The sequence below is a fragment of the Cervus elaphus genome, chromosome 30 (assembly GCF_910594005.1).
Source record: "Cervus elaphus chromosome 30, mCerEla1.1, whole genome shotgun sequence".
NCBI lineage: Eukaryota > Metazoa > Chordata > Mammalia > Artiodactyla > Cervidae > Cervus > Cervus elaphus.
The window spans coordinates 17,031,016-17,048,186 of NC_057844.1; the positions used below are offsets into that span (position 1 = coordinate 17,031,016).

At 40.9% G+C, this 17,171-nt stretch overlaps 1 protein-coding gene across 1 annotated transcript in view; it reads right to left on the minus strand.

Annotated features, from left to right (window-relative positions):
* The window catches only part of CPB2 (carboxypeptidase B2), a 52,774-nt gene that overhangs the window by 28,543 nt on the left and 7,060 nt on the right, over window positions 1-17,171 (minus strand). The window contains exons 2-5 of the mRNA XM_043891926.1: window positions 9,923-9,998; window positions 5,919-6,043; window positions 3,985-4,093; window positions 147-248 (exon numbers count right to left, since the gene is read on the minus strand). Coding sequence (XP_043747861.1) covers window positions 147-248; window positions 3,985-4,093; window positions 5,919-6,043; window positions 9,923-9,998 — 412 coding nt within the window. The remainder of the gene's footprint in view (window positions 1-146; window positions 249-3,984; window positions 4,094-5,918; window positions 6,044-9,922; window positions 9,999-17,171) is intronic.

Sequence of the window (17,171 nt, forward strand, 5' to 3'; positions counted from 1 at the left end):
GATCTGGATATTCAAGTTGAGGATCATTGGTAATACACATATTTCCAGAACTCAAAAAAAAAAAAAAATCCAAGTAATAACAATCACCACTGGAGAATTAATACCTCCCCAAAGTTGAAAAATCAATGACTCTTCCCATAACATACCTTTAAAACATAAAGTGGGTACTTCTCGTATGAGGATCCAATGTGGATTTTTTCAACCATATCAGGATACCGCTCAGTCATAACTTCTATCCAAGAATAGATCTATCAAAGCAGAAACCAGTGGTCACAGAGCAAGTTCAAAGTATTTCCCTGACAAAGGAAACAGACAAATTCTTCCAGGAAGGGTTATCCCTCTAGAAAAAATTCTGTGGAGATAATGAGGAACTAAAACACTTGAGGCAGAGTGTTTCTTCTGCTGCTTAGGAAAATCAATAATATTAAAGTTTTGAGAAGTATCAGGTTTTGGGAAAGTGGAAATGTACTAAGAAACTTATGACAAAGTAGGAAAAGATCATCTTTAAAGCATAGCTCCTTAAGTAATTTTTAAAGGCTGATCATGTTGAATCCTCACCTCTGTGTATAAAATCCTATTTACCATTCAAGAGTTCATTTTTATATGAGATTTTTAAAAAATATTCATTTTTCAAGAGTAACCTAAGGAAGCCCCAGGCACTGTCTTTGCACAGGATATATATAGCTGCCTTTGTTTCCCACTGGAGACTTGTGGACTCACAACAAGGGCTATGAAATGATGAGAAGCAAAGGGGAGAACAATCTGGAGGAAAAAAGAATGTCTTCTATCCAGGGAAGGAGTTTGATTCTAAAACTCTCTCCTAGGCAGAAGTCTAGTGGTTTGTGATGCTGACAAGATTATAGTAGAAGGAGAAAAAGAAATAAATTCTAGGCCTGACTTTAGGCTAGCCTCCACTTCAAAGCAGGTGTTGAGTGGTGGAGCCTGGTCATGTTTTAAAGTAGACCAACTTCTCAGGGGCCATTTTAAAATGTTTACACCTTTGGTAATGGGAATAACCAACCCTTGGCCTCATTTCTAGGAAACGTGCTGAAGGTAGTTTCAAATAGCAGTCCTAGCTGACGGGAACAGGAGCACCACTTATCCTTGGGTCTTCTTGCAGGAGCGTAACTAGGGCGAGTGGTATGTGTGATGGGTTGTCCTGTGCCAGGAACTAAGATGCTCCTGAAAGTTCTGCCTGCTGCCAAGTACCAACGCTGTCAGTGTCTGCAGTGTTGAAAATTTAACCGTCAGAGATTTCCTCTGTTTACTGTGCTACTCCTCTAAGGCATGCATACATCTAAGAGGAGTGCTCCATCCAACTATTTTGTGTTACAGCACTGACAGTTCGGTAGATTTCCTCCAACAAGGGAGGGTGTGCTGTATTAATTATAGTAAGGTAGCTTTACAGAAAACTTTAAATCTCATCTGCAATAATCAAGGTTACATCCTTTGAATAATGCTCTTCTTTTGCCATTTGTTTTAAGACGTGTTTTTTGGTCATTTGTTTTTCTCCCCTACTGTAGCTTACTTAAAACTTCCTAGTGAGAGTCAATGACAAAAGAAACCCCTTTTGCTCTCCAAGTGAACATGAATGCGGCCTGAAGAGCAGTGCTGAAGGGGAAGAAAGGCAGAATTTGGGGGAGCAAGGTTGCTGCAGTTGCTACAAACCTCTTGGAAAAGATTCAGGATGGGAGGGATGAAGATGTCCAAACTGTTTTCTGAAATGTCATTGTGATGAAATGAATTGTGTTCCCCCTCAAATGCATATATTAATCCCCAGTACCTTAGAATGTGACTGTATTTGAAGACAGGACCTTTAAAACAGTAATTAAGTTGCACTGAAGTGTCAGTGTGGGCCCTAATCTAACCCGACTGGGGTTCTCATAAGTGGAGACTAGAATGGACAGCGAGGCTTCAGGGATGTACGCACACTAAGAAAAGGCCATGTGAGGGGGTGGCCATCTACAAGTCAAGGAGAGATGTCTCAGAACAAGCCAGCTTTGCTGACACCTTGTTCTTGGACTTCCAACCTCCAGAACTGTGAGAGAATAAATTTCTGCTGTCTAAGCCACTCAGTAAATGGCACTTTGTTACGACAGACTATAGCTCAGATGGTAAAGAATCTGCCTGCAATGCAGGAGACCCAGGTTCAATCCCTGGGTCAAGAAGTTGCCTTGGAGAAGAGAATGACAACCCACTCCAGTACTCTTGCCTAAAGAAGCCCATGGACAGAGGAGTCTGGCGGGCTACAGTCCATGGGGCTGCAAAGAGTCGAACATGACTGAGTGGCTAACACTACTGCAACTATGGCTAACTAATACTATTTTCCTCCCATGTCTTTCCAACTCTTTCCTTGGGAGAGGGTGAGGAAAAAAATAACCTCTTTGAACAAAATATTTAAAATATAACAAAACAAATTCTTTTTAAATGTTCATATCCTTTATTTATTTATTTAGGCTGCACTACACAGCTTGTGGGATCTTAATTCCCTGACCAGGGATTGAACCTGGGCCCTTGGCACTGGACGCAAGGAATCCTAACCACTGGTCTGCCAGGGAAAACCCAGAAACATATTTTAAATACTTCTGTTTAAGGCACCTCATTCTTCCCACCAAACCCAATGCAGCAGTGACACTGTCACCTTCTCCATTTGTAAATACTGCCTACCCAACCTCTCAACTCCAGGCCTCGAGTTTACTCATGCAGGGCTGATGTAGGCAGCTGGATGGAGATAGTCTAGATGGAATAGACAAAGTCAAGGTAGGAGAGAAAAGGACAGGGCTGAAATGTTAAGATCCCCATCTACCAGCCAGGCATATCGGTTCTAGAAGCACGCTGATCTCTGGTTTGAAAGAAAGTGTTAGTCACTCAGCCATGTCTGACTCTTTGCAACCCCATGGACTGCAGCCTGACAGCTCCTCTGTCTCTGGAATTCTCCAGGCAAGAATACTGGAGTGGGTAGCCATTCCCTTCTCCAGGGGATCTTCCCGACCAGGGATCGAACCCAGTTCTCCTGCATTGAAGGCAGATTCTTTACCATCTGTGCCACTAGGAAAGACTGAGTTCTGATTTAACAAACTGGAAAGGAACAGATGTGTTTGAAGATTAAATAGAAAATTGATGCTTATTATTTAAGTGTTAGATGTCTCAAAAATACAGATATGGTTCTTAACAGTTTCTGGGCACCTAGCCAAAAGTGATTAAAAAAAAAAACTTCTATTAAGGAATATAGCAGTACTCCTATGAAAGAATAAAAGGTATCAAGGGATTTGTACTACTTGGAGAATATTAGATTGAAAAGAAAGGGCTCCAAGGGGTTTACCCTTTAAGGGAACAAATATGGGGAATTGGCCCTTAGAATATGATGTGAAAGCTTATTGAGGTCAACTGAATATTTGTATCAAGCTTAGGTTTCCTCTAGGAAAATTAGAACCTGTAAGTACTAAGAGGAAAAAAAAAACCCAATTTCTTAAATATTAAAATACAGGCATCATCATAATCATTACTATTACTATTATTAAATAGGTTCCTTCTAAAGGGAATAAAATACACTTAAACACTTTACTGTGTCCTAAATATAAGTGAATAAATTCTTTTAATTCAGTGAGATAATGTGGCAATTATTCAGTAAGAGTTCATTTAGGATAATCGTCGGACTGCTATTTTTTTGGTGGCAGTTTCAATAAAAAGGTCCTATTTTTTAATTTCCTGTTGTTCCTTAGAATGCAATGTTACTCCTGACAGTCAGAGATATTCTTAGCTATGGATAAATAGCCTGCTTAGAGGGGCAAAGTCCAAAATATAATACAGTCTTTCCAGGCAAGATGTCTACAAAAGGAGCAATTACCTCTGTATAATCAATCTAATAGTGATTTTTTTTCACCCTCTTCCACCAATTTTGATCCTCTAATAATTTCCCATGGCTGAAATGGCAAAGCTCATTCAATGAAAACAAGAATTTCGGAGAGAAATGTGACAGCTTACCTCATTTAGTGAGTGGTACTGTTCGTAGTAGGAGTAGGACGCCCGGGGGCTGATGGTGTCATTGGAAGTCTGCTGCCGGATAAGATCTTCCACATTTTCCAACAGGACTCTGGGTGATGAAACAAGAGTATGAGCTGGTTTCCAAGCAGGGCTCTGCTTTTCCCTTGTGGCCCATCGCAGACACAACAGGCAAGTGTTGGGGGGAAAGTTACTAAGAAAACTAGCAAGCTCAAGGTGAAAACACCACTAACATGATGAGCTGAAATTAACAAGCCCTCTGCATAGAGCCACATGCGCACTGGAGAGACAGTGGCTTCTGTAGGGTATGTTTTCAGGGCCTTCAAAACCTGACCCTTTCTCCAACATTACCAACATCTCTTGATTGTGTCTTATTAGTGCCTTTTAAATGAACACAGGAATAAGGAAGGTATGGGAAAGTGATCTCATTTAATTTCTCTTGCAAGGGGTCACACAGTTAACTTAGGCACAAACATTTTAACTAAGACAAAATTGGGCCATTCTGTCACCTGGGATGAACCAGAAAAAGTTAGCTACCATTCTAATAAAGCTGTTTTTTACTTTTATTTGGAGTTAGTTGCTCAGTCATGTCCAACTCTTTGTGACCCCATGGACTGTAGCCCACCACGCTCCTCTGTCCATGGAATTCTCCAGGCAAGAATAGGGGAGTGTGTAGCCATTTCCTTCTCCCAGGGCTTCCTTGGTGGCTCAGACTTTTATTTAGACCAACAGGTAAAAGCCAAGGCTTTATCATCAGACAGTTCTGAGTTAGAGTCCTAGATGTGCCACATTCTAGCTGGTTGACCTTGAGAAATTCCTTTGTAAACCTGAAAATTTTTTCTTACACACAGTGAGGATAGTATCTACCTCACAGGGTTTAATAAGGGTTAAAAGATACAGCATATAGAAAAGCTCAGCACCTTTCCTGAAAGGCATCAAATACTAATAACCTGTTATTATAATAATCATACTGTATTATTCAAAGATTGCCTGGCATCCAGGAAGTGCTAGGGTGGCAGGAAAACACTGATGCTTGGGTAATGGATATGAAAGGAGATACGGACAGGAGACTCTAAAAGGAAGAAGGCATGGACCCTGAACAGAAATCATACCTAATGCATATTTTAGTTTAGGGCCAGACATTCCGGAATGCTCACTGACCTCCTGAAGCAAAATTCCCTTTAGCAGCTGCTTTTTTAAGCGATATCACAAAGCCTAGTAAAGTGAATGACATTTTGCTTCCTAAATCCAGGAAGAGAGTAGAGGAATTTTAAGAAGGAACTGGGAGAAATCATAAGAGGCTCCACAGATCACTGAGTCTAACAATCCATTTCTGACAAGGGACCAAGGTCTTGAGCAGTAAACCACTTGTTTGAGGTCATGGAGCCAGGCTCTTGGGCTTCATCACAAGTCCATTCCAGAGCTTTCCATGTGGCATGTTTAATGTAAGTATTCATTTTTCTAGGAAGCAATGATACCATCCACTAGTAAATGCATTGTGTGGTGTGTGTGTGTGTGTGTGTGTGTATGCACAGTTGCTGGGTCATGTCCAACTCTTTGTGCCCCCACGGACTGTAGTCCATCAGGCCCCTCTGTCCATGGAATTTTCCAGGCAAGAATACTGGAGTGGGGTGCCATTTCCTGATTCAGGGGATCTTCCTGATCCAGCAATCAAATCTGAGTCTCTTGCATTGGCAGGTGAATTCTTTACCACTGTGCCACCTGGGAAGCCCCAAATGCATCAGAGTTGCTTATAATGTTTGTGTATGCTCAGTTGCTAGTCATGTCTGACTGTTTGTGACTCCATGGACTGTAGCCCACCAGGCTCCTCAGTCCATGGAATTTTCCAGGCAAGAATTCTGGAGCAGGTTTCCATGTCCTAGTGCTTATCATAGTTACTCAAGAATTACGCCTACCTGAATGGAATTCCGCTCGCATTTAAATGGACTTTCACATTGCTTACATCAGATGCATTCACAAAAAAATGGACTTCGTATTGCTTCACAATATATTCAGCTATTACTGGCTGCCAGAGAATAATCTGTAGTTTCAAGAAGAAAAATTGATAAAACAAAGACAGTTTTTCACATGGTTCTCATCTGTAGCTAACGCCATAAAAGAGTATCTATAAAAGAAATGAAAAAATAATTTCTGGTCACTGGTCCACTCACAGTCACCAATCCCATTCACATATGTGGTAGTTAAACATTTATTCTGTAGGGGGCTTGTTTTATTCTGAAACCGCAGTGGCTAATGAGGGCCTGGGCTTTACTAGGTATTCAATAAATATCTGCTGAGGCAATGAACGGATGAATGAACGCATGAATATTTACAGTCCAACTGTAGGACTGGAGGTGTATGTCAGATATTTAAAGAGAAATGAAAGTTGGTCTGGAAAGAAAGTTGATTAATGGTGCTTTTCTTTAATAAAAATCCCATACCCTTGATTCTAACATCACATTGGTGTTTCTTTCCTTTAATCTAATTGTGGTCTTTGGCCAAAACCTTCCCATAATATTTACAGTTTTTTGTTTTTTTTTTCCTGGCTTTACTGTGCTTTTTCAAAGCACTTTCACACCCATTGCTTATGATCTTTTTACTAACTCTTTGCCATAATCTAGGCAGGAGTTATTATTTTGATTGTTCAGATGAAGAAATTAAGGCTCGAAGCTAAGCTGTCTAAAAATCACACGCCAAGCAGTGACCAAACAAACCCTAAATCCTGAATCTGTGATGCTTCCTCTGGCAGGAGGTCCTCTGTCTGCAGTGCAGAGGCTGTGGAGACATAGCAGGCTGCTCTTCTGATGGGAAACGCAGAGTTCTCTGACCCTGTATGCTGCCGTCCCTCTTGATCCCCTACAGGCTGAGGTTCAGTGGCTCCAGGGCTGCGGCCAGTCAATGATGGTGCGCTGCAGGCATATCATCGCAGGCCCATTCCTGCCAGATTAGGGTTTCCTCTTGCCGTTGACTTTGTCTTAAGGACTTACATCGTCCAGTCAAACTTTCCTCAGGATTGTCCTGCAGTCTAGAAGTTGTCCAGACATGATCCTCCTTTCTGCACAGTGGCGGCTGCTCAATGGTCTGTGGGTGCCCCCCTCCACCTCCAACTCCTTCTTCATCCTTCACAAGCAGACCCGTTAACAAGTCTCTTGTATCTCTAATCTTCTCAGAAAACCTTAGCCCAATAACCATGGAGCCAGCGATCTCTTTATCATGATATTTTGTAACTCTTAACAGTTTTCTACATTCAGGGGAGTTCAGTCCCAGGCATGAAAATGTTAGCCAGTTTTCTTTTGTGTTTTTATGCTTACACTTTAGTTAAGCTTTTAAAACAAACATCTATTCAGTTCAGTTCAGATCAGTTGCTCAGTCATGTCCGACTCTTTGTGACACCATGGACACATGGGGCATACCATGCCTCCTTGTCCATCACCAACCCCTGGAGTTCACCCGAACTCATGTCCATTGAGTCGGTGATGCCATCCAACCATCTCATCCTCTGTTGTCCCCTTCTCCTCCTACCCTTAATCTTTCCCAGCATCAGGATCTTTTTAAATGAGTCAGCTCTTCCCATCAGGTAGCCAAAGTATTGGAGTTTCAGCTTCAGCATCAGTCCTTCCAGTGAACACCCAAGACTGATCTCCTTTAGGATGGACTAGTTGGATATCCTTGCAGTCCAGGGGACTCTCAAGAGTCTTCTCCATCACCATGGTTCAAAAGCATCAATTCTTGGGCGCTCAGCTTTCTTCACAGTCCAACTCTCACATCCATACATGACCACTGGAAAAATCATAGCCTTGACTAGATGGACCTTTGCTGACGAAGTAATAGCTCTGCTTTTTAATATGCTGTCTAGGTTGGTCATAACTTTCCTTCCAAAGAGTAAGCGTCTTTTAATTTCATGGCTGCAGTCACCCTCTGTAGTGATTTTGGAGCCCAAGAAAATAAAGTCTGTCACTGTTTCCACTGTTTCCCCATCTACTTGCCTTGAAGTGATGCGACTGGATGCCATGATCTTAGTTTTCTGAATGTTGAGCTTTAAGCCAACTTTTTCACTCTCCCCTTTCACTTTCATCAAGAGGCTCTTTAGTTCTTCTTCACTTTCTGCCATAAGGATGGTGTTATCTGCATATCTGAGGTTATTGATATTTCTACTGGCAATCTTGATTCCAGCTTGTGTTCTTCCAGCCCAGCATTTCTCATGATGTACTCTGCATATAATTACAAAATCAGTTGACAATATACAGCCTTGATGTACTCCTTTTCCTGTTTGGAACCAATCTGTTGTTCTATGTCCAGTTCTAACTGTTGCTTCCTGACCTGCATACAGGTTTCTCAAGAGACAGTTCAAGTGGTCTGGTATTCCCATCTCTTTCAGAATTCTCCACAGTTTATTGTGATCCACACAGTCAAAGGCTTTGGCATAGTCAATAAAGCAGAAATAGATGTTTTTCTGGAACTCTCTTGCTTTTTTGACAATCCAGCAGATGTTGGCAATTTGATCTCTGGTTCCTCTGCCTTTTCCCAGCTTGAACATCTTGAAGTTCATGGTTCATGTATCGCTAAAGCCTGGCTTGGAGAACTTTGAGCATTACTTTACTAGCGTGTGAGATGAGTGCATTTGTGCAGTAGTTTGAGCATTCTTTGACATTGCCTTTCTTTGGGATTGGAATGAAAACTGACCTTTTCCAGTCCTGTGGCCACTGCTGAGTTTTCCAAATTGGCTGGCATATTGAGTGCAGCACTTTCACAGCATCATCCTTTAGGATTTAAAATAGCTCAACTGGAATTCCATCACCCTTACTAGCTTTGTTCATAGTGATGTTTCCTAAGGCCCACTTGACTTCACATTCCAGGATGTCTGGCTCTAGGTCAGTGATCATACCATTGTGATTATCTAGGTTGTGAAGATCTTTTTTGTACAATTCTTCTGTGTATTCTTGCCACCTCTTCTTGATATCTTCTGCTTCTGTCAGGTCCATACCATTTCTGTCCTTTATTGAGCCCATCTTTCCATGAAATGTTCCCTTGGTATCTCTAATTTTCTTGAAGAGATCTCTAGTCTTTCCCATTCTATTGTTTTCTTCTATTTCTTTGCATTGGTCGCTGAGGAAGTCTTTCTTATCTCTCCTTGCTATTCTTTGGAAATCTGCATTCAGATGCATATAGCTTTCCTTTTCTCCTTTGCTTTTCACTTCTCTTGTTTTCACAGCTATTTGTAAGGCCTCCTCAGACAGCCATTTTGCCTTTTTGCATTTTTTTTTTCTTGGGGATGGTCTTGATTCCTGCCTCCTGTATAATGTCATGAACCTCTGTCCATAGTTCTTCAGGCACTCTATCAGATCTAGTCCCTTAAAACTATTTCTGACTTCCACTGTATAGTCATAAGGGATTTGATTTAGGTCATACCTGAATGGTCTAGTGGTTTTCCCTACTTTCTTCAATTTAAGTCTGAATTTGGCCATAAGGAACTCATGATCCGAGTCACAGTCAGCTCCTGGTCTTGTTTTTGCTGACTGTATAGAGCTTCTCAACCTTTGGCTGCAAAGGATATAATCAATATGATCTTGGTGTCGACCATCTGGTGATGTCCACGTGTAGAGTCTTCTCTTGTGTTGTTGGAAGAGGGTGTTTGCTATAACATCTATTGGACTTCTGTTATTGTAGCATCTTTGTAAGTTTGCACTTTCAATCACAAGTCACTATTATTTTAACTGTTTGAAAAGTTAATAGCACAAATGAAGAAAGTGTTATTTGGGGAATCAAGTGATTAGGGGAAAGAAGAGAAAATTACAAGAAGAGGGGAATATACCAACTATATACAAGTCAGATAACACATAGGCGAGAACATGGCACATCATTCTTTCATAAAACTTAATATGAAGATATGAAATATGAAGATGAAAGATGGAGAAATTACCTTGTATGTTGTAGTAACATTCTGCAGAATTTGAACTTGCCTGGAGGTTCTAGGAAGAGCACATAAAACCTGGCCCCTATGAGAAAAACACAGACAGGATTTTGATGTTAAGTAAAAAGTGAAAATAAGATAAATTATACAGGGAAGGGCTTCTAGGTAATTATGAAAAGGAAACAAAATATGGAAATAAAAGAGGATCTCACCATAGATTTTTAAATAACCTAGATTTTGCTTCACTCTAGATAGAGAAATAGGAACCAAGTTTACCCTTCCTTCTACCTGAAAACTAATATGTATGTGTGCATACATATACACACATATATAAAACAATGCACTCAAGAAATTGAACATATGCAACATGATGAAACACAGTATCCTGTATTGGGTCCTGGAACAGAACAGTGAAAAAAATGGTTAAATCTAAATAAAGCCTGCAGTTAGTTAATAGTAGAGTACCCATGTTGGTTTCCAAGTTTTGACAAATAATAGCATGATGATATAAAAAGCTAACATTAGGTGAAACTTGGTGCAGTATATATAAAAACTCTCTAATATCTTTGCAACTTTTCTGTAAATCTAAAAATATTTCAGATAAAATTTTAATTAAAAATTGAAACAAAACCATGTACCAAGAACTCTAGAAGCTCAAAAAATTATGATAACTTCTGCTTGTCACTATTAGGAAAGGCTTCATGAAAGAAGCAACTGGGTAAGTAAGCTGTGGAAAGGCAGGCTGGCAGAAGACAAAAGGGCATTGTTGTGGAGATGGAAAGATGTTTATTTTTGCCAAGCGTAGGATTTAGGTGTTTAGGGCAAGAGAACAATGGTAGCCAAACAGAAGTGAGTTTGGACACTTACCTTCATTCTCCCCTAGAGAAGTTTTCCAATGCACACTGAAATATTTAGCTTTTATCTTGTAGGCAATTAGGAGCTAGGAAACTGACACCATGTGCCATGTGATTGTAAGAATAACTTTGACAACAGGGTGGAGGATGGTTTATTTTGAAAAGCCTGATTAAAAGATTCTAAATTCTAGAAATAAATCTATGGAGACTTGATTATCAAAAGAGATAAAGAGGAGCTCACAAAAGCAATACATTCAGAGGTTTTGTGTCAATTATTGGTACAATTTAAGCATAAAATCTTCAACCAGTGTTAAGGGTATATGTCCAAGGATATGTGTTGCAGGATGATTCATAGTATCAGTAACTGGGAACCACATATATGAGTGCTCAGTCATGTCCAACCCTTTGAGACCCCATTAACTGTAGCCCACTGGTTCCTCTGTCCATGGAATTTTCCAGGCAAGAATACTGAAGTGGGTTGCCGTTTTCTACTTGAGGGGAATTTTATCGACCCAGGGATTGAACCTGCGTCTCTTGAGTCTTCTGCTTTGGCAGGTGGATTCTTTACTACTTGTGCCAGCTGGGAAGCCCAGAAACCACACTTGACTTCGCATTCCAGGATGTCTGGCTCTAGGTGAGTGATCACACCATCGTGATTATCTGGGTCATGAAGATCATTTTTGTACAGTTCTTCTGTGTATTCTTGACACCTCTTCTTGATATCTTCTGCTTCTGTAAGGTCCATACCATTTCTGTCCTTTATCGAGCCCATCTTTCCATGAAATGTTCCCTTGGTATCTCTAATTTTCTTGAAGAGATCTCTAGTCTTTCCCATTCTGTTGTTTTCCTCTATTTCTTTGCATTGATCACCGAGGAAGGTTGTGTTTTTAATCTCTCTTTGTTATTCTTTGGAACTCTGCATTCAGATGGGAATAATCTTTCCTTTTCTCCATTGCTTTCCGCTTCTCTTGTTTTCACAGCTATTTGTAAGGCCTCCTCAGGCAGCCATTTTGCCTTTTTGCATTTCTTTTCCATGAGGATGGTCTTAATCCCTCTCTCCTGTACAATGTCATGAACCTCCACCCATAGTTCATCAGGTACTCTGTCTATCAGATCAAGTCCCTTAAATCTATTTCTCACTTCCACTGTATAGTCATAAGGGATTTGATTTAGGTCATCCCCGAATGGTTTAGTGGTTTTCCCTACTTTCTTCAATTTAAGTCTGAATTTGGCCATAAGGAATTAATGATCTGAGTCACAGTCAGCTCCCGGTCTTCTTTTTGCCGACTGTAAAGAGCCTCTCCACCTTTGGTTGCAAAGAATATAACCAATCTGATTTTGGAGAAGGGAACTCCAATATTCTGGCTTGGAGAATTCCATGGACTGTACAGTTCACTGGGTAGCAAAGTGTCGGACACGACTTTTTGAGCGACTTTCACTTTCACATAAATGTATAGAGAAATGCATGAAAGAACAATCACCAAAATGTGATATCTTCTCAGGGTGAGGAAATTTCCGTGTCTTTCTTCCTAACTGTATACTTTTCCGTATTGTTTACTTCTTTAACCAAAGAGAACTCTTTATTATTTAATCAAGGGGAAATTACATAAAATAAGTTACTCTGGCTGTGAAAAAAACACCACCAAGCTTCTTAACAATGCTGGTGGCCCTCTCACAAGCACATTCGTTATTGTTTTCAAATGTCTTTGGTTCATCACTGGAACAGAGTTATTGGTGACTTTCCTAGCCTTCCACAGTGCTTTTATTATGGGATATCCTTCCCTAGGAATTTTTTTAGTATTTATTTATTTGGCTGCACGGAGTCTTTGCTGCAGCACATGGGATCTTCAGCCGTCATTGCAGCATGCCAGATCTTTAGCTGTGGCACGTGGAATCTAGTTTCCTGACCAGGGATGGAATCCGGGCCCCCTTACATTGGGAACACTGAGTCCTAGCCTCTGGACCACCAGGCAAGTCCCATGCCCTAGGAATATTTTGATCCCCCTTTTCAACATCTGCCACAATAGTTCTGACATTCCTGGTTCACTTAGAACAGGCCATTATTGTCTCCAAGCATCCAAGAGTCATCCTGGTGGTGGTTAACAGCACCTCCCAAGGCTCTAACTAGAATGTCAAATCTAGTATCATGGGCAAGCACACCCCTTTAGGGGCAGAGATCTTTTTGCTTATTAACACACTCAGCACTTGGACACTCGGATTCTGTCATGACTTAACCCTAGGTATTAGTTTGGAGACCAGTGTGGGGAGGTGGGAGTAGATTCTGAAGGCTGATGGTCAGAGATGACGCTGCAGAGGGAGGTCCTGAGAGCAACGGGGGTGATGAGATGGCTTTGCTTTAAAGCCAGGTGGCAGTCCTTAACCTGCTGTGACACTCTGGGCACAATTATTATAATAAGCAGCAAGGTCAGAGCGGTACCCAGAGGGACATGACCCTCAGAAAACTGTAGTTACGAGAACACAGAGCTCTTAGGGCCAAGATAGACGGCAACCAACAAAGGTATTGGTCAATCTTTACAGTCAAAAGAAGTGAGGGATGGATGAGAGTGGCTAAGGACAGTTGTCCCAGTCAAAACCCTCAATCCATTGTCCAGGTCCCAGTCCTGGGCCACTTCTTAGCCCAGGATCTCTTGCCTGAGGGAGGAGTCAGGTCCCCACAAAGAAAGACCCTGCCACAGTAGAGAGAAGGTGCTTCCTCAGTTCTTTTTGAAAGAAAGCTATGGCTGTTTACTCAGGTCACTCTGCCCACTGCCCACTGGGGAAAGAGGAATACTCAAGCATGCGGAGGTGGGGTGTTTTTTTTTTTTTTCTTTTCTTTTCTTTTCTTATTGGAGTCTACTTGCTTTCCAATACTGTGTTAATTTCTCCTGTACATCAAAGTGAACCAGCTATTATGTACACATATACCCCCTCTTTTTTTGGCTTTCCTTTCCATGTAGGTCACCAGAGAGCACCGAATACAGTTCCCTGTGTTACACAGTGGGTTCTCATTAGAACAACAATCCCTACATCTTTACGGTTGATGTCTTTAAGAATCTGCCCTGAAGGCACAGCTGAAGCCCTTGTTAAGAGTGCATCACAGTCCAATTCCTCCTCGGCTCATTTCTCCTTCCTTTATTCCTCCACACATGCTGCTCCTGAGATTCCATTCCAGTAAATTCCCTACATGCTAATCTCTTATCTCAGAGTCTGCTTCCTGGGGAAACTAACCCACAGCAGTACAAATGCATACTGTGTGGGATAAAACATGAAAAATTGCTATACGAATGGTATCAATGCTCTGCTATAAGAATGTAACATCAGAAGTTACTTTTGTCTGGGGCAGTCAGAGGATGGAGACATTCTGAGCTGGACTTTTGAAATAGGTAGGCTCTGACTGGTGAATGGGCAGTGAACGGCCTAACACTAAGACAGGTGGAGTTTTGGTGAGTGAACTGGAGATGAGATGGTGTCAAGTGCTGATGCGAAGTGGAAAACAAAATCAGAGCTCAAGGAATGGCGTGTGACCCAGGTGGGCAGGAATATGGGGCTTACTTTGGGATATACCAGGAAATACAGCCAGGATAAATGGGCAGCCTAGGACCTGATCATTGAAGGTCTTAAATCCTGGGTACCATTTTGGAAGTTTGAACAAAAAAGTGACCAACTCAAAGATTTTTTTTGAAGTGAAGTATAAAGAAGTGGGCTTCCCTTGGGCTCAGGTGGTAAAGAATCCACCTGCAATGCTGGAGGCCTGGGTTCAATTCCCAGGTTGGGAAGATACCCTGGAGAAGGGAACGGCTACCCACTCCAGTATTCTGGCCTGGAGAATTTCATGGACTGTATAGTCCATGGGGTCACAAAGAGTGACATGACTGAGCGACTTTCACTTTCACTTTCATAAAAAAGTGGGGATATGTCCTGAGGAAAAAGGACAAAGGTGGAGGCACAAGCCTCTCAGACTTCAGAAAATACTATATGAAAAGATGAAAAGACACCCTACCGACCAGGAGAAAATACATGCAAACAATGCAACAGGACAAGGGGTTAATTTATAAAACATACAAACAGCTCATACAGCTTGATATAAAAAAACCCAAACAACCCAATCAAAAAGTGGGCAGAAGACCTAAATAGACACTTCTCCAAAGGAGACATACAGATGGCCAACAGGCACAAGAAAAAGCACTCATGCGAAATAAAATTAATTTTTTATGGCAGGACAAGAAAAATTTAAACATAAAAATTTTCTCTGTTCTTTGGCCTCCTCTCTCCCCAGTACTTTTCATCTGAATTACCACCCAATCAGGAGACATCTTGTCTAAAGAGCAACATACTCCTAGCATCAGTAAGACAACTCCTTAAAAGATAACACTCCTTCTTGATCTTGTAAGGGTCACAGTGATGCTTAGATCTGGATTTTGTAAACTGTCAATAATATGTCATTTAATAGTCAACGCTCTGTCTCAAAAGAAACTTATATTGAATATAACCATGCCTTGACTTCTAACAGGTGAACCATCCTCCAAGCTCTCTGAGATGCTCTTCCTAGGTTATAATACTTAATGTGGCTCAAATAAAATTTTTTGTTTCTTTCTTAGATCAAAGAGATTAATTTTTCTTCAACACTCAGCATTGCTCATTATTAGAAAAATACAAATCAAAACTACAATGAGTTATCACCTCATACCTGTCAGATGACTCTCATGGTTAAGTCTATAAATAAATGCTGGAGAAGGTATGGAGAAAAGGGAACCCTTCTGCCCTCTTGGTGGGAATGTAACTTGGTGCAGCCATGAAGAAAATAGTATGGAAGTTCTTTTACAAACTAAAAATAGAGTTATTATATGATTCAAGATTCCCACTCCTAAGCATATAACCGGAAAAGATGAAAACTCTAATTTGAAAAGAGATATATGTAGTACAATGTTCATAGCAGCACTAAGCTAAGATATGGACGCAACCTAAGTGTCCATCACCAGATGACTGGATAAAGAATACGTGATACACACACACACACACACACACACACACACACACTGGCTTCCCACCCTGGTGGCTCAGCAGTAAAGAATCTGCCTGCCAATGCAGGAGACACAGGAGATGTGGGTTCAATCCCTGGGTTGGGAAGATTCCCCTGGAGGAAGAAATGGCAACCCACTCCAGTATCCTTGCCTGGGAGATCCCATGGACGGAGGAGCCTGGTGGGCTACAGTCTATGCAGTCTCAGAGAGTCCAACACGACTTAGCGACTAAACAACAAACAACATACACACACAATGGAATATTACTCAGTTATACAGAAAGAATGAAATATTGCCATTTACACCAACATGGATTGACACAGAGATTATCATACTGAGGGAAATAAGTCAGACAAGGAATATGATATCATTTATATGTAGAATCTAAAAAATAATGCAAATGAATTTATTTGCAAAACAGAAACAGCCTCACAGACAAAAAACAAACCAGGTTAGCAAAGGGGAAAGGTTGGGAGGAGGGATAAATTAGGGGCAGGGAATAAACAGACACACTACTACACACACAACAGATAAACAAGGATCTAGCGCACAGCGTAGAGAACTATATTCAATGTCTTCTCATAACCTATAAACAAGGAATCTGAAAAATACGTACTGTATCATACACCCAAAATTAACACAATATTGTAAAATCAACTGTACTTCAATTAAAAACAGGATGTGGGGTTTGTATAATTAAATCATTATACTTTTAGAATTTACTTCTAAATTTTAAAATGAAACTCCTGACAAGTTAACCTAACAATGAAATACAACGCCTTACAAAGCAACGAGCTCTTCATTATTCAACTAGAGGTTGAGTTGCAGTTCCCCGTAAAGGAAATTTTGTGTTGACTAGAAGATAAGATGCTTGGGCATTTTTTAAATGTGTTAAGGGACAAGAAAGTACTAAAATGAGTCAACAGAAGGAAAAAGAAAAAATGTGGAGGAGTACAATGATGGGGGTATAAATTTACCATTAATATGTAACACCATTCCATTAACATGTAATTCCCATAATACCACTAATAAAATAATACGTCCAAGTTCCAATTGTGGTGAGCTGGACTCTTCCTGGCTCCAGTTTGACCAAAGGGCAATGCAGCGGAATCAAATAACGAGACGAGGTCAGTCAGATGGTATGTCACCCAGGCCCCAGGCACAGAAGCTGGTCTTAAACTGGACAGGCTAGCTGGGTTTTGTCAACAGGACGCTAGGAAGTCCCACAACAAAACCAGACTGAACAGGCTAGATCCTAGATAGAGGGCAAAATAGGCTAAAGGTTTTCCTGGCCTTGATTTCTCTCTGAGTTTGTTTCACAAGTGCTGGAGTTCGGCAGAAGTGCTATGCAGCTGCATTTTGAGACATACAAGGGTCAACCAC